The 24,925-nt window shown below is 34.7% G+C and overlaps 1 protein-coding gene across 15 annotated transcripts in view; it reads right to left on the minus strand.

Moving 5' to 3' along the window:
- LOC106873190 (kinesin-like protein KIF21A) overlaps nt 1–24,925 on the minus strand; it is a 194,750-nt gene that overhangs the window by 143,136 nt on the left and 26,689 nt on the right. For all 15 annotated transcript variants that reach the window (XM_052969489.2, XM_089355273.1, XM_089355278.1 and 12 more), the window contains exons 2-3: nt 14,750–14,929; nt 155–197 (exon numbers count right to left, since the gene is read on the minus strand). In XM_052969489.2, the coding sequence (XP_052825449.1) occupies nt 155–197; nt 14,750–14,929 (223 nt within the window). The remainder of the gene's footprint in view (nt 1–154; nt 198–14,749; nt 14,930–24,925) is intronic.

Below are 24,925 nucleotides of genomic sequence, written 5' to 3' on the forward strand. Positions count from 1 at the left end.
CCAGGAGGTTAATGAGAGACAAGATTGGCTACAAATGCTTACAAGTCAGGAAACCCATTTAAATACACTTGTTTTTAAAACAGTAGTAATTAAACAGGTTCATATAACAATTTATAAAGATTGATCATATCAAAGAATAAGGTTGTGACTTTACCTGGCCATAGGCAAATACTGTTGCATTGTAACCTTCAAAACATCTGCAAAGAAAGAAAAATGAAAGATAGAAATATAGGTCTTTTTGTAATAGTTTTGAAAGTACTTCAAATCTATTTTTGTATCTAAACCAATAATTAAATTAATAAAATAGATTTTTATCAATGCTCATAAAAGAAACTAAAATATATCATTCCCATTTAATTAGTAGAAAGACAAACCACACACATTAAGCACAGATTAGGTCAAAACTGTTCTAGGTTGTGAACTAGCTCCAGGGAATTGCATACACAATACATCAGCAAACTCTTTTCAGTCAGTCAATTAGTTTTCAATTTAAGATCAGGACAAGATAATGGAATAAATGTAACGTGTTCTCTACACATTATGAAGCAAGCCACAGCATAGTACAATGTGCAACATGGACTCAACAAACTAAAATGAAGCATCTTCAAGGTCAAAGCTTGCAGGTCACTAAAATGTTTTAAGGAGTTATATCATAGCACTACTCAAACATGGTTGACAACACAAAAAATAAAATATTCAGAAAGGATTACAACAGTAAACAATTACAAAGTAGATGACATAAGTAAAACAAAAAAAAATTTAAACAATTACTGCATTATTACAGAAACATAAGAATGGTAATCACTAACAGATCCATATCAAGGATTGGTTCACTATAGTTAAGAAATTATAGTTAAATGGGCCTGTTTTTTAAATATTATCACACACCCACACCCACACACACACTTCACTTATCTTAAAGTAAAACCCATTTTAAGGTTATACAATTAAACAGTAATACTGGGGATAATCACTGAATCTCATTGTGCTTGATAAGATATTCATAGTGAATAAAATGTAGTATTAACAATGGTTTCAAATTTTAGCAGAAGATCAGCAAGTTCAGGGGGAGGGGTAAGTCAATTATATCAACCCCAGTGCTCAACTAGTACCTGTTTTATTAACCCTGAAAGGATGAAAGGCAAAGTCGAGCTCAGAGGAATTTGAACTCAGAACATAAGGATGGATGAAATGCCACTAAGCATTTTGCCCAGCATGCTAACGATTCTACCAGCTCCCCACCTTAAGTGTAGTACTTATATTAAAATTATTGAAGTAGCCATCTTATAAATAAATCTTACAACACTGAATTTTTCAACAAATAAATTTTAACTGGCATAATCAGTGCCTTAAGCTGAAAAGATCAGACAAAAATAAATTGTAACATTCATTGAATACAAAGAAAAATATAAGGAGATTGAATTAATGGACAACATCCACTTTTTTTTTTTTCCATGCTTGCATAGGTTGAACATGTGTTGTTCACACTCATTTATGATCTGGCAAGAGCAACAGAGAAAACCAATCAACCTCATTGTTGTTTATGAATTGGTTTTAGTATGGCTTTGTGGTTGGATGCTCTTTCATTCTCCAACTACTTTTCATCAGGAATTGGATGCATTTTAACATCCTGCCAGCATTAGAAATGTTTATAGCAAAAGCAATAAGTTCCCACTACCATTTATCAGTTGTTATCCAGAGTCACTGCCCTCCTGGACAAGCTGCCTTGAAAGAGTCCATGTTACCTTTGTCCATTTGTTCTATTTCCTTAATAGGATAACAAAACCAATATTAAATGAGGAAACAGTATTGAAAAATTAGCTTTTTTTTTTCATCTTTATAAAAGTTATAAGTGGAACAAAGAACCTATTTCATGTTGGAAGCCAGTTAATGTAAGAAAACCAATGCTTCAAATTTCATTCAAAGAAAATATATATACAAAAAAATTCAGTCTAACTACATTATACAGTTTACCTGCAACTAATAGCATTCGTGAATACATCAGAACTAAACTAGGTGATCTATATTAATGTTACTTTTCATAAGGCGAAGTGTATTATTTCAACTGGTACTTTTATTAAGCTAGTGAGGAAAGATTGAGTTCAAAATAAAGCTGTTTAGTCTCTGGTAAAGTTTATGAACTGTTTGTAACCTATTGTTAATAGTGAGGTTTCTTCATTTTTGCTTGAATGTTGTACCAACAAATTTAGTTGTAAGGGATTCAGTTTTAAGATTTTCTGTAACTAGAGGACATTATGATATGTATTATACCTTACATGTTAATATACTAGTAAAGGTTGTACTAATGAATTTAGTTGTATGAGGTTCAGGTTTTATGCCCCTTGAATGCATGTGTATGTGTGTGAATATCAAAGTGCACGCTACATGAAAATCATTGTGGTAATGATGTATAGGTTATCTTAATTGTTTGACTTCTTATGGTTATGTTGAGTTAGGATAAAAATATTTAACCCAATGTCAACCCTGATCAATGAGATCGCCATCGCCTTCCTGGCACTTGTGCCAGTGGCACGTGAAAAGACATTCGAGCGAGTTCATTGCCAGTACCGCTGGACTGGCTCCTGTGCAGGTGGCACGTAAAATACACCATTTCGAGCGTGGCCGTTGCCAGTACCGCCTGACTGGGCTTCATGCCGGTGGCACATAAAAGCTCCCACTACACTCTCGGAGTGGTTGGCATTAGGAAGGGCATCCAGCTGTAGAAACTCTGCCAAATCAGATTGGAGCCTGGTGTAGCCATCTGGTTCACCAGTCCTCAGTCAAATCGTCCAGCCCATGCTAGCATGGAAAGCAGACGTTAAACGATGATGATGATGATTCCAGTTGTGACCATCTTGTCTTTTCAAGAATATGTAGGACTATATTTTTTAGTATCTCCTCCTCCTGTATTTATAATGTAAGATGTGGCTTGAGAAAAATTTGGCTGCTATTTCTAGCAGCCTCCTTTTTGTATTCCATGTCGAGTGCTATAATTTATCTGTTCTCAAAGAGACATTTTCCATATATATATCATGTTCATATACAAGTATATCTTGAAGCTTATGAAGAAGACATATATAAAATTCATGTCAGTATAACTTGATGTTTACACTATGATGAGAAGTGTTGCATGCAGTGAACAGGAATATATGATAGCAGAGGGAGGTTGTGGGTGTATAAACGGACTTGATAAATAGTGTCCTGAGGAGTAGTAGTAGTTAGGCAACATTTGATGCTCATTCGTCTTAAATTAAGAACACTTTTATGAACATGTGTTTGAAATATTAGCTGATGTCTTGAGGCTAGGAAGGTTTGTCTCACATTATGCTTTTTATTACTGAACCAGGCTTTCACGTATAAGCTATTAGGTGACTACATATTCCTCTTCCTTGTTTTCTTTGAGGACACCATTATGACTTCCAAACACTGACCACATCCACCAAGATTGCCCTCACTGTGGACACCATTACAACTACCAAGCATTGACCACATTGACCTAAACTGGTGCTCATTATGGACAAAATTAAAACAATGAAACTGACCATATCCAATAGCCAGTCAGCATTGCAGATACAATTACAACTATAAAATACTAATCATATCCAACTAACCTATCCTTATAGTGGATACCGTTATAATTTTATCAACCAGACTAAAGTAACAGATATAGGATAGGATAGCAGAGACAAGTTACACAACAAATTGAAAAATTGGATAACATCCTAGCCTGGCTTGGTCAATTAGAGGGAGCAGGAATCAAAAATTATAAGACATAAGACATGTGGAATGATATAGACCTGTTTAACCCACACTACAGTCAATATATATACATTGGAAATAAATCTTACTCAAACAAGTGATAAGATTACAGTTTAGATATCCTAAACTAGATAGACTTTTATAAACTCATTTCATAAAAAAAAATTGTTTGTATAATAATCCAGGACTGTGCTTTTAAAACTTTAGAGTTCAAATACCAAAGACAAAAATATCACGTATGTCAAGATGTACAAGTCAACAACAGTGCATGAGTATGTAGTCACTAATTAGGACAGGCTATTCTTATGAAGTAACTTCAGACATACTAGCTGTGGAGCAAAACATTCCTTCATCTACCATCCACTCTTAATTCTTATTCTCCTCGTCACATTTTTATCAAATGAAATTTCCACAGCTGCCATGTGAACAGTCGTTCAGAATTAAACAAAAGCTAGAACTGACTACAAAATATCCATGTCACTTTTTTCTTTTCTTTCTCTTTTCTATCCCCCTCCGTTCACACACTTAATACTTATGTATTTTTGAAACAGAATTTTTAAATAACCTTTACGCTAAATGGAATTTTTTAAAAACGAGAGCGGGCTCACTATAAAGACTAGCTTTCTTATTGGTGTATTCTTCCAAATTTTTGTTACATTAAACATTCATAAAACTAAAACCTACTTCATTTATCCAATGGAGATAATAAAAAGTATAAAAGAAATAAGCAAATTATAGCAGAACAATAAGTTTGCTTTAAATAAATAGATTAAGTAAAAAAGAAAACAATTAACTAAGCAAACAGGAAAATTGTACATCCCAACGGATGGATAGCAATTACTGTAATAGTCATCTATGTGGTATAGCTGTAGGACAGGGGTATTAATCTTGTCAGGAATGCTTAAAAAATATATAAATACAAGGAAAAATAGTTTTATCTATTCTAGCTTTAAAAATAAAATTTACTTAAAAACTGGGTGGAGCAAAACACATTTTAGCAAAACAAAAAAGTAAATATTTGTGTGTTTTGATACATCAGTGAATTTTAACATTGTTCAGGTACACAGGAGAGAATTATGTAGTAATAATAACTGTGCTTAACTAAAAATATGCTTTCAGTGATATCTGGAGTAGGTTTTACTGGACAAAATTTATCACATTACACACATATATACCAATATCCACTTACAATCTATACATCTAATTTATGCCAGCACAGAAGGAAGACATTAAACAATGATCATGATTATATATATATATATATATATATGCACACACACACACCCCCACACACACCCCCCACACACACACACACCCACACCCACATATTTATCACTTTAGCATTGCAATATTCATTAGAAGCTCTGATGAAGCTATAAGGTTTTACTCATGCACTCAATTATGAGTCTAGTGCATTTTACAGCAGAAACAACTGTAAGCTAATGAGGTTCATAATTGTTTATTCCTTTGTCATCTCATTTTCTTTATATATACATCTATATATATATATATATATATATATATATATATATATGTATATATATATTTGAAGGAGGGCAAGAGAAGAACAGAATCCCAACTGTTTGAAGTCTCAGGTCAAACTCTTGCAAACATACAGAGATTGATGGTTTAGAGTTGCATGTCATATGCAGGTATTTGACCACTATGTTTGTTCAGGGTAACAACCAACACAGCAGTCTACCAAGAAATCATGCAGCATTTCATAGATTTTGTCAACAGAGACTATTTGGTGATGTGAAACTTCAAGTCCAGTAGCACACAGTACCAAAATAACCACTGCTTGGCTTAAGCAGAAACCGTATGGAATATAATCATATGCACATTGGCAGACACACACATGACAAGCTTACAGCTGTTCCCGTCTACCAAATTCTCTCCCACAGCATTGTTTGGCCTTGGGCTATCATAGAAAATTATCCTAGGTGCTGTGTAGTGGGACCCCTCACATTGTGTGCATGAATATACAGAGAACATTTTTTATTAGGTCAGCATTCAATTTGAGGTTGTTTCAAGATTAATCAAAACCTCCAAAGTAGACTCATATGTTAGTTACTATTGTGTATCATGGTCGTTTTACACACACACACTATTCATTCAGAAGCCTATGCCAACTTGGGAGAATTAAATTTCTCATAAACTGTTAAATCATGAAACGATATAGGAAACCAGCATTGTTGGACAAGAAGCAAGGACATAAAGGATTTATTTGTCATTATCTAGAACATTACAAAGACAGGAAAGATATCAATATCAGCTTTCAATTACACTATATTTTAATATAAGTTAGATGTGAAAAGTTTATAGACACTGTCACCTTTGTAGACTCGTACATAATCTTCCCTGAGTCACCTTCAGGTACTACATTTTGTAACTTTATACAGGTATAATGTGTCAACACTATTGATTACAGAAGGGAAAGTAAATAAACAGTTTATAGTAAGATGTTGATAGTAATAGGTGATTAAAGAAATGATGATGCACTTTAGTTCCAACTCCATAGTTAAGATCTATTCAGATAATTTTCATTTGATATTAACTTCAAAAGATCAACTACTCAACTAAGAACTAAACCAACTTACGTTAACAAGAACACCACACAGAGAAATAGAAGTCACATAAAATATAAAAAGGAACTGACAACCAGTGTAAAGCAATAAATACAGATTTAAAACAATAAAAGCAAAAATTATTTTCGGAAGAAAAAGCTGACTAAAACCTACAAAAACAAGATTATTATATATTTCTTCTAATCCACAATGACATGTAGTTAGTACAGCCACACTACACAATTAGAAATTACATTATATCTACCATTATGATACGTCTCCTACTAGCACCACAATATTATCATTCATTATTGTGCATGTGATGCGTCTTAATACTAAACAATTATTATGTCATTGAGATATGTAGCCCCCAACTGACATGATTATGTTAATGTCAATCATTGTCACAAGCTGTATGTCCCTTGCTACACTACAGTGTTATCTAATAATGTGACATGTAGTATGCCCTCTACTAGCATTACATGAATCACAAGAACATTACAGTAGAGGGCAGCTAATATCTGGGACAATATCAACATCACTGGAAATTAAATATAACTTATCTGCTTGATGGACCACAAGTAATCTCTATTTTTTCAGTTGTTGGGTCAAACAAGAAGTAATGTTTCTGATTAAAAAAAAAACAACCTAATTTTGTCTCATTCTTGTCTTGTTTGGTAACATTTTGATAGATAGGAAGAATAGCATTCATGACTTTTTCTTTTAGCCTCCTTCCATAAAATGGAAAAAAAGAACCCTCTATACACATTACTGCAGCAGGAAACTCGATACCTAGTTGTCCTCAGACAGGAGACCTGGCCTGAATGATTTCAACAGAATGGGACTCTGATAAAGACACCCAAGAACCAAGTAATGGTGCTAAACCATGTCACAGATTCAGTGTATTGCTCAAGTAATCCAAAATTTTTGGTCAATGAGCTAGCTGTTCTTGAGTGATAAACTTACTCCTAATGAGATAGGAATCCATAGACCCACATTGTGGGACTAAACTCATAATTGCAAAATGAATTAACTATACAGTTATAACTGCTCCTATAGCTGCAATCAGAAACAACAATCAAAAGATAAAGTTGATATTAGCAGACAATAATGCTACTTTAACTGACATTTAAACTTTCTATAAGAATTTGACCAGCCATTACTTAACAAACAATTAGTATTAAATCCTTACTATGGATGAATTTCAAATGAGGAGTGATTACCAACAGATCTAAGATGGCAGTTAATCCAAATAAGAACCGACTCAGATAGTGATGCCCTGGCCAGCCCAATCCAACATGTAAAGAAGCTGTTAAATGATGAAGATGATGAATTAGCTAAAAGATTAAGTTATTAGCAAGAAAGGAAATATTCTAAAATCATAATTAGAATGAGAAAAGCTTCCAAATACGAAGATAGTTTATTATAAAAAGAAACACAAGTACAGTTAGTAATTTATTATAAAAGATAGTAATCTATAATAAAAAGAAACACAAGTAGACAAGTAAGTAGATAGTTACAAAAAGAAAGTATAGACAGCAAATGATAATCCAGAAAATTCTTGAACATGATATGGACAGACTCAATATATACAGTTCAAAAGAAGAATTTGTTTGTTTGTCATGAGAAAGAAAGATATTATCATGAAATATTTCCTTGTTATTAACAGAACTCCATTGTGGATCCCATGCAAGACCTATAATGAACTATTACAGTCAGATATACATACATACATATATATATATATATATATATATGTGTGTGTCAGTAAATAGTGGGGTTGTGTTAACCGCACGTGGAGAAATAATAGGAAAATGAAGAATAAGGCAGAATGCTAAACTGGCAGCATATTTTAATAAAGATTTCTTACCAGCTTTCATTGCGAAGCAAATTTTCAAGAAGGAGAATGAAAATGCTTTTTTTACAAAGAAGTACAAAATGAAAATAATATATAAAAAAAATTAATATATAAAAAAATAAATATACCGATACATTATATTGTCTGAGCTTTTGAAGTTCAATGGTAGTTCATGATTAGAAAAATAAGGATGCATGAGAATTGAGAGTTGTGTTAGGTTTTAAAAAAATGTTAAAAGTTTGTGTTAAGCAGGAAGTGTGGTGTCAAAACAGGAAGTGTGTGTAAGGGGAGACAAATGTTTTTAGTTGGAGTTATGAACTCTTTTTCAACAGGAAGAACAGACAAACTTCCTGTTGAAAAAGAGTTCATAACTCCAACTAAAAACATTTGTCTCCCCTTACACACACTTCCTGTTTTGACACCACACTTCCTGCTTAACACAAACTTTTAACCCTTTTTTTAAACCTAACACAACTCTCATGCATCCTTATTTTTCCAACCATTTATACATGGACTACCAATGAATTTCAAAAGCTCAAAGACAATATAATGTATCGGTATATTTATTTTTTATATATTAATTTTTTTTATATATTATTTTCTTCATTTTGTACTTCTTTGTAAAAAACATTTTCATTCTCCTTCTTGAAAATTTGCTTCGCAATGAAAGCCGGTTAGAAATCTTTATTAAAATATGCTTCCAGTTTAGCATTCTGCCTTATTCTTCATTTTCCTATATATATATATATATATATATACACACATAAATCTTAAATCACATCTGATTGGCATTAACTCATCCCTCAGCATACTGCAACCTCTGAACTTCAAATCTAATGTCTGATCACTATCTTTTTTAACACCTCTACAATTGCCTGTGCTCCTCCAAAAGATTTCATGTCAATTCACTTAAACCCACCTAATTACTCATCTCTTCTTACCCATATTTTCACCCCCACTGAAGCCTTGTGCAAACCATTTATCTAGTGCTTCCTGACGAGGATGTCAACCTTTACAAAATCCATCCCTGCTCTTGCTTTTCCTCAGCCATCGACTTGAAGGTTATGCAAGAAAAATATCAGTCAATCTCACAAGTCTTGAGAGGGTTGTGAAGGCCATGAGGTAAGGTCCTTTCTGCAAGACTGGTGATTAAAACATGAATATACGTAAATGCCAAACAACAAGAATGCGTGCTCAGACAAACATCATTCCTATGTGACCAGCTTGAAAAATTGTCAAGATATTAAGATATTTTTCTTAACATGAAACCAATGGCAACCTTTACACCCACGCGCACACACACACGCGCGCGCACACACACGCACGCACGCACGCACGCACGCGCGAGCAGACCATGAACCACTCTGGTTTCATTGGTGGCACTAAGATATTTGACACAACAGAAAGTTCCAGGAAGATGGCAAACAAATTCGGATGTACAATTCTTCTGCATACCAACAAAAAGATGCTTAGATGTTGAATCTTCTGAGGGGTCAAACAAGGCCATATATGTACCCCAATATTTTTCATAATGGATGGCCTACTGTATATTGTTTGATGCATCTTGCTGCAAAAATTATGAAGAGAAATACTCCTGAAATACTACTTCCATTAACTCTGGCATCCTGAAAAACCATTTTAAGAATTGTTATGAAGTACCATAAAGGATCAAATGTGTTTTACCAAACAATCAGCACACTGCATCCCACAGTAGCAAACATTACTATCAGCAAAATGCTTTGAAAGACAGGATTGCAGGTAGGACCTAAATGCAAATCAAGTGCCAAGTTGACTCTACAAAGTCCCGTCACAGAAAGACATTCATCTTTCTAATAAATTCAAGGTATGTAATGCTATAGTTTTTGTCATGTTCCAGTATGACTGAAAAATCTGGATTTGTAATAGCTCCACATTCAATCCTTAAGGGACTGATCAGGTCTTATAAATAATTATCTCTCCAAATATCAAATCAAATATTTCAGGGCCAAGCTTTGATGGTCTGGAGATATCATTCATGAAGGCAACAATTTTAGGACAATTCTCTTGGCAGTTTTAAGAAGATTGGCTAATGAAGAGATAAAAACAAGGCGAAGGGAATGACACTGACACCTGAACAAAGAGCAAATAGAACCAATTAGAGCCACTCTATGAAGAAAGCAATAACAGACTTCGAGGGTTGGTTTACTCTGGCTTTTTGAACAACATAATAGCACCAGTATTTACTACACAGCTCTTGATAATTCATTTCATGCCTTGACACGTGCACACTGCACGTTGGTGTCCACAATCATGTGTGCCCACAGATGTTTTCTCTCAAAAGTCAACCAAGACAATTTGCTTTCCCATTAAATTTGGTCGTGCTCCCCCTCCTCACTTCGGTTTGTTTACAAAACCTGACCTCATTACACCAAGGTATGCCTTATTGTGTAAGGTGGACAAATATTTGTCTGTACAAAGCATCATCAAGAATGAAAAACCAAAAAGTCTTACACAACAGTCCCTCAATAGTGGATGCATTCTGAAAAATTTATGTCAATCTCCCAAGCTTTAGCTGGATTTTTGTCATCCATACTCGTTCAACCACACTGAAGAATGTTATATATTTACACAGCTTTTCATACATCATTTAGTGTCAACATAGGTAAATGCATAATATATATAGCAATCATCTCAATTCTTACTCCTATACTATATATACTTTGTATTTACTCACCAATACATTGTAATATTGATTTATAAACCTGTTTTTAAAACTATACCACGTGTTTACATACATTTCCCTATTTTTTTCAATTTACCCATAGTTATCTATTCCCAATCCAATCTATTTGCATATTCAAACATTCCAATCATAGTTTTAGTAATTTTTACTTTTTCAAAAAATAAATTACTAATCTGGTAGTAAGCAGACTTTCTTTAATTTTATATCTGATTTTATACACATGCAATAAAGTTAGAGTACTAAATTTTGTTTACTTTATTTTATGTAAACATCCTACATAAGCATTGATAACAGAGTTCATAAAGTCTTCCCAAATTGAAGTTAATGGCATTCATCATGTTCTAGGTTGATGCTTATAAACAAAATATAAGTAGGAAAGTAGTTCCAGGAAATTGCAGTTCAATTCAGGCCAGCAAGGATTAGACAAAGAGTAAATTCAAATTTCAACCAATGATATATTTATGCTTCGTTTCCATTTAGGAGAAAATTTTAAGTTTTTTTTTTTTTTTTTTGTGACAAGAGGAGGACCAACAATTTGTAGAAAGCATGTCAACAACTGAGGAAGCCTCAATGCAGCTATTCAACATACTAGAAATAGCATCTAAATCGAATATATGCATGTGAAACAACTTTAGATTAAAATGCCAGTGTTCATATTCATTTTAAATGTGTATACGACTGTGAAATGGCAACCAAATTTCCTTTAAATCACATCAAACCACAATCTCAAATGAAAACATTGGATGTGATCCTATATTTAGCGGTTCTGAGAAACAAAAAAAAAAAAGATGGAGCAGTCATGGCTAGCATGCTTTTGATCAGAGATCAGTGTGGTCAGAACTCTGGAACTAAACAGTAAGTGAAAATAAAACAGTTATGAGATTGGACTCATTCCAAACACTTGGCAAATATTTTTAGAAAGAATGTTAGATTTACATAATAGTTTTAAAAAACAATTTCCTCATGTGACAACTGACAGTCAACCTACATCTTCCTAAGAACAATGACTGGTCAGATAAACAGTATCCATCAATATAGCTGTTATGGAGAGAATATCCTACATCTTTCACTTATACTACTTTCCCAACTTTTCATCTAAAGATATACATATACATACATGACGATAAAGATTACATACATGTGGGAATATTTATCAAGTTCACTGAGACCTCAAATTTTTGAGGTTGAAAAAGTCATTAGACGAAACTTGAAGTCCTCTTCATTTTCAAGATAAATTTGTATTTTTTCACTATAAATAGATTCACCTCCACCCTGGATGTTAATGATCCATTTTTCTTTTTAAACTTACTTTTAATAAATAAACCTATTTTAACAAACAATCGTCATCATTTCACATTCACTTTCCATGCTGTTACAAGTTGGATAGTGACAGGATCCAACAGGTCAGAGGAACATGAATTGCACTAGTGGCTCAGATCTGGCATGGTTTCAATGATCGAATATTCTTCCTATTGGTAACTATTTTGCAGAGAGCACTGGCTCCATTTTGTTGCACCAGCACTAGTGAAGTTACCATGCAACTTAAAAGATTTAAGGGGCTCCCTTCACAAAATGAGAGTATAATAGAGATGGAAATGGCTTTATGCAAGTTGTTAGGAAGTTAAAGTATGATGGAAGGGACAGGAACAGATTTGTAGTTATAGAGGAGATAGGAGTAATTGAAATGGAGCTGGAGAGAGAGAGATAGAGAGAGAGAGAGAGAGAGAGACAGAGAGAGAGAGAGACAGAGAGAGAGAGAGACAGAGAGAGACAGACAGGAGGGGTGACAAGAGGTTGGAATATACCCTCAGAGTACAAGAAGGTGAACAGAAGAAAGTGTGGAGTTAGAAGATGAGGAAGTAAGGATGGGTAAATGTTGCAAGAGTAAGGGGAGAGTGAATTTAGTAAATGGTGAACAAGGGTGGTAAGTATAAATAGGAGGGAAGGTGATAAGAATGAGGAATAGATGTCAATAGAAGTGGCCCAGGGGGAAAGGAAGTGATGACTGGCAATACAGAAAGAGCAATGAGCAGCTGAATGCAGTAGAGAGGGGAGGATTGAAGGAGAGAGATAAGTGGGAATGGGTGGGTAAAGGTTACAAGAGTGTAAGGGAGACTGACAGATGTATGGTGATGGAATGGAGGTGATCCTAAGTAGATAAGAGTGAATGTTGGAGTGGCAAACAAAGGCAGTGAGAACAACGGTAGATGAGACAATGTTACAAATGAGGTATGGGTGTTGATAGGAAATGACTAGAGCAAGAGAAAACATTGCCATGAAAGGCAACCCACAATTTTCATTCAAGATAACTTTACAATATTCAATAACTAAACATAAATGGAATTCTAGAGCAGCAACAATATGTTTGACTTGAAAAGTGAAAAAGAAAGTAAAACAAAACAGGGGAAAATTCCCATCATTAAATACATAAAAAAAATTCCTATAGACATTGCTAGAAGCTATTAACTTGTTGGCACAAACTCTTTCGCTTGACCTCATTTTACATATTTAACACATCTCACAATGTTTGCTTCATATTCTGACCAAATACGGAGGTGGGGAGAATACACGTCTTTGCACTAGGAAGCTTAACTGTATCTAAATTGAAAACTTGGTGAGAACTGCTAGGAATTAACAAATATGATCTTTGGAGATGTGAGAATGATATGTTTCTAAAACGAATGCAATGCCAGGAATTTGAGGATAGAGATTAGTCAATACATTCGTTCTAGTACCTGACTGGTACTTATTTCATCAACCCCAAAGGTGAAGTGGACTTCAGTGGGATTTGAACTTAAAACAAGCTGAAACAAATAATGTAAAGCATTTTGAACAATGTTCTAATGACTGCCAATCCTCCAAACTACAAACAATGTTTCTAATGCAGATACAAGGCCTGGAATTTGAGAATGGGAGAGCTAGTTGACTAAACTAACCCCAGTATTTGACTGGTACTCTTTTTAATAAATCTACTGAACCCTGGAAGGACAAAAGATAAAGTTAACTCGGGATTCAAATACAGGACATAAAGAGCCAAACCAGTAAAAATTACTGATAGTATTTGTTACAGTTCTTTGCATTCTGAACTCATTTCCTTTTCAAGTCAACTTTGCTTATTATCTCTTTGAGGTCAAAATAAAGTACCAGTTAAATATTGAGGTCAATTTATCTGAACTAATCTCTATCCACAAATTCCTGGCTTTAATTCTATCTTAAAAATATTAACATTGATGTTCTCACATCTCTAAAGATTAGATCTGCCGATTCTTAGCAAGTCTAATCAAGTCTTCCATTTAAATGCAAGTTAGAAGAATGGTTGGAATTAGGAAGGGCATCCAGCCATAGAAACCAAGCCAAAACAGACTATGGAACCTGGTGCTACCCCTGGCTTGCCAGTTCCTGACAAGCCAGCTGACCCATGCCAGCATGGAAAACAGACATTAAATGCTGATGGTGAAGCACAATTCTGTAAGAACATGTATTCTCCCCCACCTTTATTTGGGCAGAAGATGATGATAAACATTATGTTTTCATCATCTAAAACTAGAGGGAAGTGGAGGAAGATGTTTTCTTCCATTTTGTAAACAGTTAGCAAAAATCCCGACCACCACCCCCAATTACTTACTCATTATGCAACTAATTAAGTGGTATTCATTACAATGTATCAAACTTATTTTTTGTGCTCTCTTTTTATTTACATAATGCATTAAAAAACACTTCCTAGTAAAAGGAGAAAAATTCATACCAATGAAACCTCAACTCCAAAAATGTTTGGAAAGTTTACTGTTCCATTTTTTTTTCTTCTTTTTACTTGGAAATGGAGAAAAGAAAAACAGGACTTACCCTTCAACTAGCATTTGTACACAAGTTTCATAAACATCCTTCTGAACTGTATCTCTGTCAAATACATAGTCAAATGTAAATGCCTTATCTTTTCCCAAGATAAGCTGAGATTCCGCATAGATAACATCGGTGCAAATTTGGCACATATCAATCCTTTCTCGGCCACATTGAGGCCGAATTCTGGAAGGAAAACAAAATATGAATCAGTAAAATTAATCACAAAGCAATAAATACAGCAGTTATATCGGGCGAAAAAAAAAAAACATTGAAATAATTTACTTCATGAGTCAATGATGGAGTCTTTACATAGTTGTCCAAAAAAAAAAAACAGGACACACAGGAAAATGTAGACCTAGTAGTGGTTAGAAATTAAATTACATCTTTACAAAATTAATCCAGATGTAGACCTAGAAGTGGTCAGAAACTAAAACACAAAATATGCCTTTACAAAAATAATTCAGATATAGATTTTATGGAAACTTGTTTTCTTTTAAGCTTTGTTGTTTTTATGAAGTAAATCAGAGATATGTAAACTGAGGTAACATGAGAACCCTAACTCACCAATCTGTAGGCAAAACATTATGGACATCAGAAACAAAAAGGTTATAAAAACAGAAATATATGAAAGGAAATATCTAAAGTTTGAAAGCATGAAGACTGCCTGAAACTGCTCACAATACAGTATTATAACTCTGGCATTTGCTTAATTTTACTAAAGACCACCAATCATTCTCAAATTCTAGAGATTATATTCAATTTCCAGTGCAGGCATGGCTGCGTAGCTTATCAGACTACACCATTGTGGCATATATTAACTGAGTTCTTTCTGTCTCACCTAGCATAAAATTTCAGGTTTCCTGAGGTTTCATTTTGACATTAAGAACCACTCCAGGTAAAGCACATTCTTAGCACATCCAAAAGACTAGATCCTTCTCTTCAAGACCAAAAGATAAATTAATCCCAGATATTGTTGCAGATATTGAGGCCAATAAAAAAATAAAACTGCCTGTTGTGAATGAAATGAACACAAATAGCGAATGTTATGATTTTATTTTTTTTTTTTAATGGTCATTGTAAGTTAATGAAATATGCTCCTTGACATGAGTAGCCTTTCTGAATGTACAGAACAGGGTACAAAACAATCCAGAAAACGTACCAACGCATGTCGTGAAGCAATCTCACAACTTTTCACAATGGATCCTAGAAAGGAAAATCCCGAAATAAAATTTACAAAAAAATTCCATCTTGTATAAGCATTTTCCTGCAAATTTCCTCATGATTATTATAACACAAACACATGCAGAATGATATAACTTTACATATACTTAAAATTAAATAATAGTAGTAGTAGTAGTAGTAGTAGTAGTAGTAGTAGTCTTTTACTCTTTTACTTGTTTCAGTCATTTGACTGTGGCCATGCTGGAGCACCGCCTTTAGTCGAGCAAATCGACCCCAGGACTTATTCTTTGTAAGCCTAGTACTTATTCTATCGGTCTCTTTTGCCGAACCGCTAAGTTACAGGGACAAAAACACACCAGCATCGGTTGTCAAGTGATGTTGGGGGAACAAACATATACACACACATACATATATATATATATGCACATTTATACGACGGGCTTCTTTCAGTTTACGTCTACCAAATCCACTCACAAGGCTTTGGTCGGCCCGAGGCTATAGTAGAAGACACTTGTCCAAGGTGCCACGCAGTGGGACTGAACCAAGCAAGTTACTTACCACACAGCCACTTCTACGCCTAAGCCAAATCCATTGTTTGGTTTAACACTACTGTTTGACCCTTTAGTATCTTTTGGAGTGTTTACTCAGTTGCAAGCACCTGGACAAGGTCTCCCATTTATGAATATTTTCCCTCTTCTCCCAGTTTCAGAGGCCTTTCTTAAAAAGGCATGGTAAGAGGCACTGTACTTCTCCCCTTAACTATACAATAAATAAATAAATACTACCAAAAAAGCAAGAATTTTAATAAAAAAAAAATCTCACACAACTTGAACTCAAAATTTACAACTTATCAAGTTTAAAATCAACTTTTGGGATTCATATGAAAAACATTAAAGGGAGGCAAATTCCTTACAGTTAAATATCATCTAGATTTCCATAACCAAAAGGCATCAATCAATCAGTCTGACAGATAACATAATATTTAAAATGAAAATATGAAGTATGTAGGACAAATAGCAATTCAAGACAGAAACCACAACAGATCTATTTTCTGATAACAAGTGATTCTCAGCATTACTCACTTTTAAAGTTGTAACATTTTAAAGAGAATTTCAGGTTTGAAACATGCTGGGTTTACTTTTTTGACTGCTGAGAGTATTATGAGGTTAGATATGGAGAGAAATCTTATATCATCTCAAACATAGAAAATAATATAAATAAATAACATTTACACTGATTCAGGAAATAGGTTTAATGTACAGTTCCGATCACTGCCATTCTGTTTATTCAGAAGAAATATTTGATAAAATATTAACAAAAACACCAAACCAAAGAAAATAGAAAATTCTTCTTTTGATATATTGTCAGTGTTTCATATAGCTGTTGGGTCTAGAGATTACAGAGTTGGGCTCACAAACATAAAATGAAGGGTTTGATTCACAGACTGGACAGCAAGTTGTCCCCCTCGAGCAAGGTACTTCATTTCACAGTGCTCCCGTTTACTCGGCTGAAAATGATTCCACCTGAGTGCTGATGTAGGCCTCATCCCCTACTCTCCACCAACTGTCAAATCCTGGACTTGGGAGGGCCAAGAGGGTGATTGTGTCTGCTCATGACTACATAGATAGCTAAGATAAATAGTGAAAGAACAGTAAATGTTACCAAACTATACTCACAAGTGATGGCTATCATTTTTGTTTCAGCCTATACCAACACTGAATAAACCTAAAATGGAAGTCAACCATGACCATCTGACCATAACAGTCTCTAGGACAATGTTATCCATTGTGTCCATTTATGGTGTGATTTGAAAGAGACCTGGTTGGTATTTCTTGCAGGTCAAGCAATCATGAAGCTTTCTTGTCAACTACCATCTTTATAGAAAACAGTATCTAAGGTAGCTTTATAACATTTGTTGCTGCATTCCATTTCTCATAATCTGTACATTGCTCAGCATTTCCATATATTGTTGTTGGCACTCCGTCGCTTATGATGTCGAGGGTTTCAGTTCAACAGAACAGCCTGCTCGTGAAATTAACGTGCAAGTGGCTGAGCACTCCACAGACACGTGTACCCTGAACGTAGTTCTCAGGGGATATTCAGCATGACACAGTGTGACAAGGCTGACCCTTTGAATTACAGGCACAACAGAAACAGGAAGTAAGAGTGAGAGAAAGTTGTGGTGGAAGAGTACAGCAGGGTTCGCCACCATCCCCTGCCGGAGCCTTGTGGAGCTTTAGGTGTTCTCGCTCAATAAACACACACAACGCCTGGTCTGGGAATCAAAACTGCGATCCTATGACCACTAGTCCACTGCCCTAACCACTGGGCCATTGCGCCTCCACATTTCCATATATAATTTGCTTTTAAGCAATTTTTTTTTTAAATCCAATTATTTATTTATTTATTTTTAGTATAATCACTGATAAACAATTTTGTTCTTTCTAACTTCAGTAATTTCTGAAATAAACTGAATACTGTAGTAATGAACAAAACAAACAAACTAACTAAAACATTATCTAATTTTTTGGTGGGTAGACAGATATGTTTCAAGTGAGGTAGGAATAATAATAATAATACCATATAAACTTGAATGGGATGTTGAACAGTATTGAAAAACCAATTGTAATTTGAAAAACAGATAATGATGAATATGATGCTCTCATAAATGTTAAATGATTTTCTGAAAAAATAGACTAATTTAATAGACAAGCATAAAACTGATCATATAACACACTCTTTCTCTGTCTAACACTGCTGAATCAAAAGTCAACATTTATTATTGTTACAGCTGTTCCATGCATAAAATGGATTCACTTTGATCTAAAAATCTAACAAAATATTTTAGACAGAAGCATGTGGATTTGTGGTTAAGAAATTCACTTCACAACTAAGAGTTTGAGTTCAACCTCACTGAGCGGCACCTTTGACAAATGTCTACTACCATAGCTTCAGGTTGACCAATGCTTTGTGAGTGGCATTTGGAAGATAGAAACTGTGTAGTTGTCCCACAAAAGGAGCCATTCCCGTTTTAGAGATGATAAGACAATCTGTCATTTACTTTAACTACAAGGGTCATAGCATCTTTAGTGGAGTTGCATGCATTCAGAATAAATCTGACATTAATCTGACAATAAGTCTGACATTAATTGCCACTTACGAGTCTGAGAAGCCCTGAAAAATAGTCTCAGGCACCATTTTTCCTTTTTGGATGAAGTCTTTAAAAAAGTAGTCCATTTCCTACAAACAATCTTTTATATCTAACTAAATATGTTATCGTTAACTTAAACTGTCTTAACTATTCACTTCAAGCTTTGTAAAACAATTTTCGCTATCTTCTATATTCACAGACCATGTTCCGTCTGATGTTTATTTCCTGTCTATCCCTTCTTTTCACAGCCATTGATATTTTTAAATAACTATATTAGCCCAATTTTGTGCAAATTATTTCCTTAACTCTTTTAACTGTTACCAGTGAAGCTTAAATAACAGTGGTAGACTTCACTGTCTGCTTTAACATAACCACCTGGATTTTAGCAGTCCATTTACTAGCAAATATTCAACCCATGTCTCTTAACCACTTCCTTTCTTCCATTTTGAAGGTCCTGAAAAATGTAACTTCTGACAAAGGTTTAAAAAGAAAAAAATTAAAAAAAAAAGAATTCATCTTAAAGAGATTCCACAAAATACCCAATTTATTATTAAAGTTTCAATGATCACTTGAATAAAGGAGCTTATGAGAGATTGCTAGACCTGATATAAATGACAACCAAAGCACCTACAAATCATGCCCTTAAAATTGGTATGATCACAGCTGAAATGTCCTTGACCCTAGGGTAGTTCAAACAAAGCTGACCCAAGACTAAATAACTTATTAATAAAGAGGTTTTCTAAAGTTAGAAACACAGCAGATGATTTGAACTGACTGAACAGGAAGTCAGTCCATGAAAGAATTTCATCGTCACACAGTAAACATTGTTAATTATACAGTGTTCTTGTCACTTGCAGCATTGAAGTTTTATTTCCATATGGTACTTCATTAGACCAAGCTGTAATGAACAGAATTAAGTGTCTGTTTGTTTCTTTTTTTTTTTTTTTTTGTTACTGACATCAACTCTATTACCTACCAGCTAACAACTGTTATTATGGTAGAATAACTTGGTTTTCAAAGTTGTCTGGAAAGTATGTAATGAAGTCAAAACACAGTTATTATTCATCTCTATATGTGCCTTGAACCTAAAGGAGCTAAGCAAAACTGACCCAGAAGTTCTGTATTTAAACTAAAGCATTTCTTAAATAAAATATATTGCACTACATCTAATGGTTATGCTTCTTTTTAATATAAGCCAAGACCTCTTCTATGTAACAGCTAAAATTCTCTAACTGCCACCCTCTTTAGAAAGAGGCCCAGAGGATGGTCATGCATAGAAATTTTAACTGAATGCTTTGTATGAATGATCTGATTGAGAAGAACAGACAGGATATAAACAACAGCATCAATATAGTATTATGTTATTCTAAAACAGCTGGTATTAGGAGTGGTAATAGTTTCTTAGGCATATTTACACAAAGAAAAATTATTGCCAGGGACATAACAATGGATAAAGCAACAAGATTTGAACTGACTATGAGAATATTACATCAGCACATTAACCCTTGAGATATGTTTTATTGAGGTAAATACAGTTTATAGACTGACTATGAAGGTGTGATACTAGAGCTGTGAAATCTTGCATGCATTAATTTCTACTCTTCTTGAAAACTGCATTGTTTCTTCTAGGTAAATTCACATCTGACTGTTCAAAGATAACCTCAAAAGTAATTAGTAGCAGGACAAAATTTGGCATCATGGTGTTATCAAATAGCTGCAGAAAAAGGATTTAGCCACCAAGGACATTCATGCTGACATGGTTGCTACATTAGGGGATGATACTCCAGCTTTATCAACAGTGCAAGAAAGTGGGTAGCTAAATTTAGGAGAGGAAAGGAGAGTTTTGAAGATGACCTAAAGTCTGGATGTCCTGCAACTGCCACCACAAAGGAAAACATTGATCACATTTACTACATCATGATGAATGGTAGGCAACTGACTATATATCGAATAGCCAATGCTATTAGAATATCCTGTGAGAGAGTTGAGAATATTCTGCACAGTGAACCTGGCATGACAAATGTTTCTGCTCAGTAGGTGCCACATCTTCTTTCACCAAATCAAAAGTGCACTAAGTTGATCACATCATGGGAAAATTTGACATTGTTTGAGGAAGATCCAGCTGGTTTCCTTGAACGTTTCCTAACCCAGGGTGAGTGTTGGCCTTATCACTTTGAGCCAGAGACAAAGAGACAATCCATGCAATGGAAACACTCCTCCTCACCTGCTCTAAAGAAGGCCAAAGACATTTCATCTGCAGGGAAGGTGATGGTCTCAGTTTTGCAGGATGCAAAAGGCATTGTGTTTATTCAAAAGGGCCACACCATCAATGGAGACTACTATACCAACTTGTTGAAGCAGTAACAAAAGGTCATCAGTACCAAACACTCAGGAAAACTGTTGAAAGGAGTCTTGTTTCATCAGGACAATGCTCTAGCACACAAGACCTAGGTTTTAATGGCTGCTGTACATGACTATGGCTTTCAACTGGCTGATCACCTTCTCTATTTTCCTGATTTAGCCCCATCTGACTATCATGTTCCCCAACATGAACAACGCTTGGCCGGGAATCAGCATCACAGTGATGACAATGTCATGTCTGCTACTGGTAACTTTTTTTTTATCAAATTGTTCACCAATGGGATCCAGGCACAGTAACACCGATGGAAGAAGTGTGTAGATTGCAAGGGAGACTATGTTGAAAAATAAACCTCATTTGGTCACATTCCATGAGAGGATCTTAGTCAGCCTATGAACTTTCAAGCCAACCTTTGTATTAACTACAAACCAAAAAAGGTAAAAGTAAAACCAGTTTATATTCTTACTACAAACTTTATCTTTATGAAAGCAAGTGCAGACAGCTGCTCTGAGTGGGCAAGCAAAGTGGGCCCCAACAAGGTTTGAAACCAAAACAATGAGATATGCTACAACACTGCAAATTATCAAAACTCATACTTATCTTTATTAATGAGCTAATTAAAATTCCTGTTAATTTGATCATGTAAGACCTCTTTCAAGAATCCAAAGTAAACCAATTCATTTTCCTACATTATACTATTAATATAGTTATGGGGTGGGTATTCTAGTTTATAAATAAACTGCACAGTTTCAAATGTGATCCAAAATCATTGTTGAAGATGAAAATCAGCTGCTGCTAAGGGAAGTTTCTAAAACCATCACAGAATTAGCAGGAAATGAAAACAGTTTGATATTTTAATTAAACCATACCCAAAGTGATACCTGGTATTAGGTACAACAACAAAGATATCATGCCCCAGAAATGGAATCAATACCACTTACTACTATAAGGATAGTTGAGGCAGTTTACACCCTTCACTTGCAACATATGTTTCACATCCACAGTAAAAATAAATGTTCTGTTTTTACTTTAGAATGCTAACTGCATTTGAAAGAAGTGACAGGAAGGAATCAAAATGTGGCATAAGCAAATCCAAAGATGCAGTTTCACCTTAAGACAGCACTAAATATTTACATAGAAGTGGTAACTTGGTATGGTGGGGTGTAAACATAATTGAGACTACACTCCTATTAAGCTGAGGCAAGCATTATTAAACAATGGTTAACCAAAGTAAGCAAAAGCAATGCAGACAACTAAAAATGTCTTTAAAATGAGGTGATGCAATTAAAGCCTCCAACTTAAATTTGGCAAGGTGGAACAAAGACTGTTTTCAGACCTAGTAGGGAGAGAACTCAAACTTCAAGAAAGCTGGAGCTTTCTTTTTTTTTTTTTTGTGGGGGTGGGGTTTATTAGAGAAGAGTTGAACTCCACACTTATAGGGTCCTGGATACACCATTCTCACTTCATTAATCTTATCTTATGGCCAGGTTCCAACCTGGGCCACAGCAACAAAGTCCACCTGCTGCACTTCTTGGTCCCACATCACTGCCTTGAGGTCCTAGATACATTCCAGACCAGTGTCTCTACAATCAAGTTGTTGATGTAAGAGTGACAAGGTTTTCCCCTTCTTACATCATCATAAAGTTAGTTCCACAGACTAATTTGAATGTTTCCAGTACAATTCTGAATTGAATTCATAAAAATTCAGGAATAAGAGAGGAAATCAGAAGATAATTTCTCACATTAGTACATTCTAGATATCCTCAATTGTGACAACTCAAAATAGAAAAGTATAATCTAAAAGAGTGCATTCACCAAAATATGGTGCTGAATACACAAACATAAGAGAGAAAAATTGTAAATTAGAAATATTAAACTATATGTACTTTACATTATTTACATTTGACGGATATTTGTCCTCATCTTGTTTGTTAACACAACATTTCGGCTGATATACCTTCCAGCCTTGATCAGGTGTCTTGGGAAAATTTCGAATTTGGGTTCTCATTCCTAATAATAACATCGAAAAATACCTTAGGAATGAGAACCCAGGTTCGAAATTTTCCCAAGACACCTGATCAAGGCTGGAAGGTATATCAGCCAAAATGTTGTGTTAACAACAAACAAGATGAGGACAAATATTCGTCAAATGTAAATAATGTACATAATTCCTCATCTCTTAACTATAGAACTGTATATGTAATTTGCAACACACCACACTTAAATTCAGATGTAATTATAAAAAGAGATACTGAATCTGTTAAAGCAAATTTATTCTAAAAGCAACAGATTTAAGCTCGTGTGTTTAGGAATACTACACATGGTTGAAGTAACTTTTTAAAAGTCAAATTCTTTCATTACAGATGAACAAACAAACTTAATTAAATTGATCTTAATGAATGCTCAACCGGCCCTGGATCTCCAAAACAGAATTTAAAATTGCAGACAATATTTTAGCATCTCAATGTTTCATTTATATGCATACATGCGTGCGTGCGTGCGTGCATATATATATATATATATATATATATATATATACACACACACATATATCAAATGTAAACATACACACATCCGAATCAATATTCAAGACAAAAAGGTGTTTTGTATTTTTAAAATCAGATTTAAATGAGAAAAGTTTCCTTTATATCATCTATAATTCCTAAAGAAATATGAAAAAATATTTGGCATTCAATCAAGCACAATCCAGCTGCCTACAAACAGAGGCCTCTGCAAGAGGGCAGCAATGGGGAGAGTAAAAGAAAAATTTTAAAAAAACAGTCTAAGATAGCTGTTTTGATAACTTTTTGATGCCAAAATTTTCCATCACATCTGTAACTAACCTACTTTAAGAGATTGAAATATGCAGATACATTAACTAAGCATTTCTTCCGAGCCTTTTGTTCACTCAACCAGCAGGAAATAACAGCCGAATCTCCCTCAAATCACATCCCTTCATCCTTATTTAATATCCATTGTCCATGCTGGCATGGGTTGGATAGTTTGACCAGAGCTGGTAAGCCGAGAGGCTACACCAGACTCCAGTTTGATTTGGCTTGATTTCTACAGCTGGATGCCCTTCCTAATGCCAACCACTCCAAGAGTGTAATGGGTGCTTCTACGTGCTGCTGGCACAGGTGGCAGTGGCATGACACCAGTATCTGCCACAACTATGATTTCACTTGGCTTGATGGGTCTTCTACTCAAGCATGGCATGTTGCCAAAGGTTTCAATCATTTGTCATTGTCACCATGAGGCCCAATGCTTGAAAAGTGCATTTTACATGCCACCAGCACGGGTGCTAGTCATGTGACAACGGCATCAGCTACATTGCCTCTGTGAGGCCCAATACTCAAAAGGTGTTTTTTTACATGCTACAGGCATGGGTGCCGGTCACATGATACCAGCATCAGTTACAACTATGATTTCACTTGGATTGATGAGCCTTCTAAACCATGGTGTATTGCCAAAGGTCTCAGTCACTAGT

This window comes from Octopus bimaculoides, chromosome 7 (assembly GCF_046866305.1).
Source record: "Octopus bimaculoides isolate indiv1 chromosome 7, ASM4686630v1, whole genome shotgun sequence".
NCBI lineage: Eukaryota > Metazoa > Mollusca > Cephalopoda > Octopoda > Octopodidae > Octopus > Octopus bimaculoides.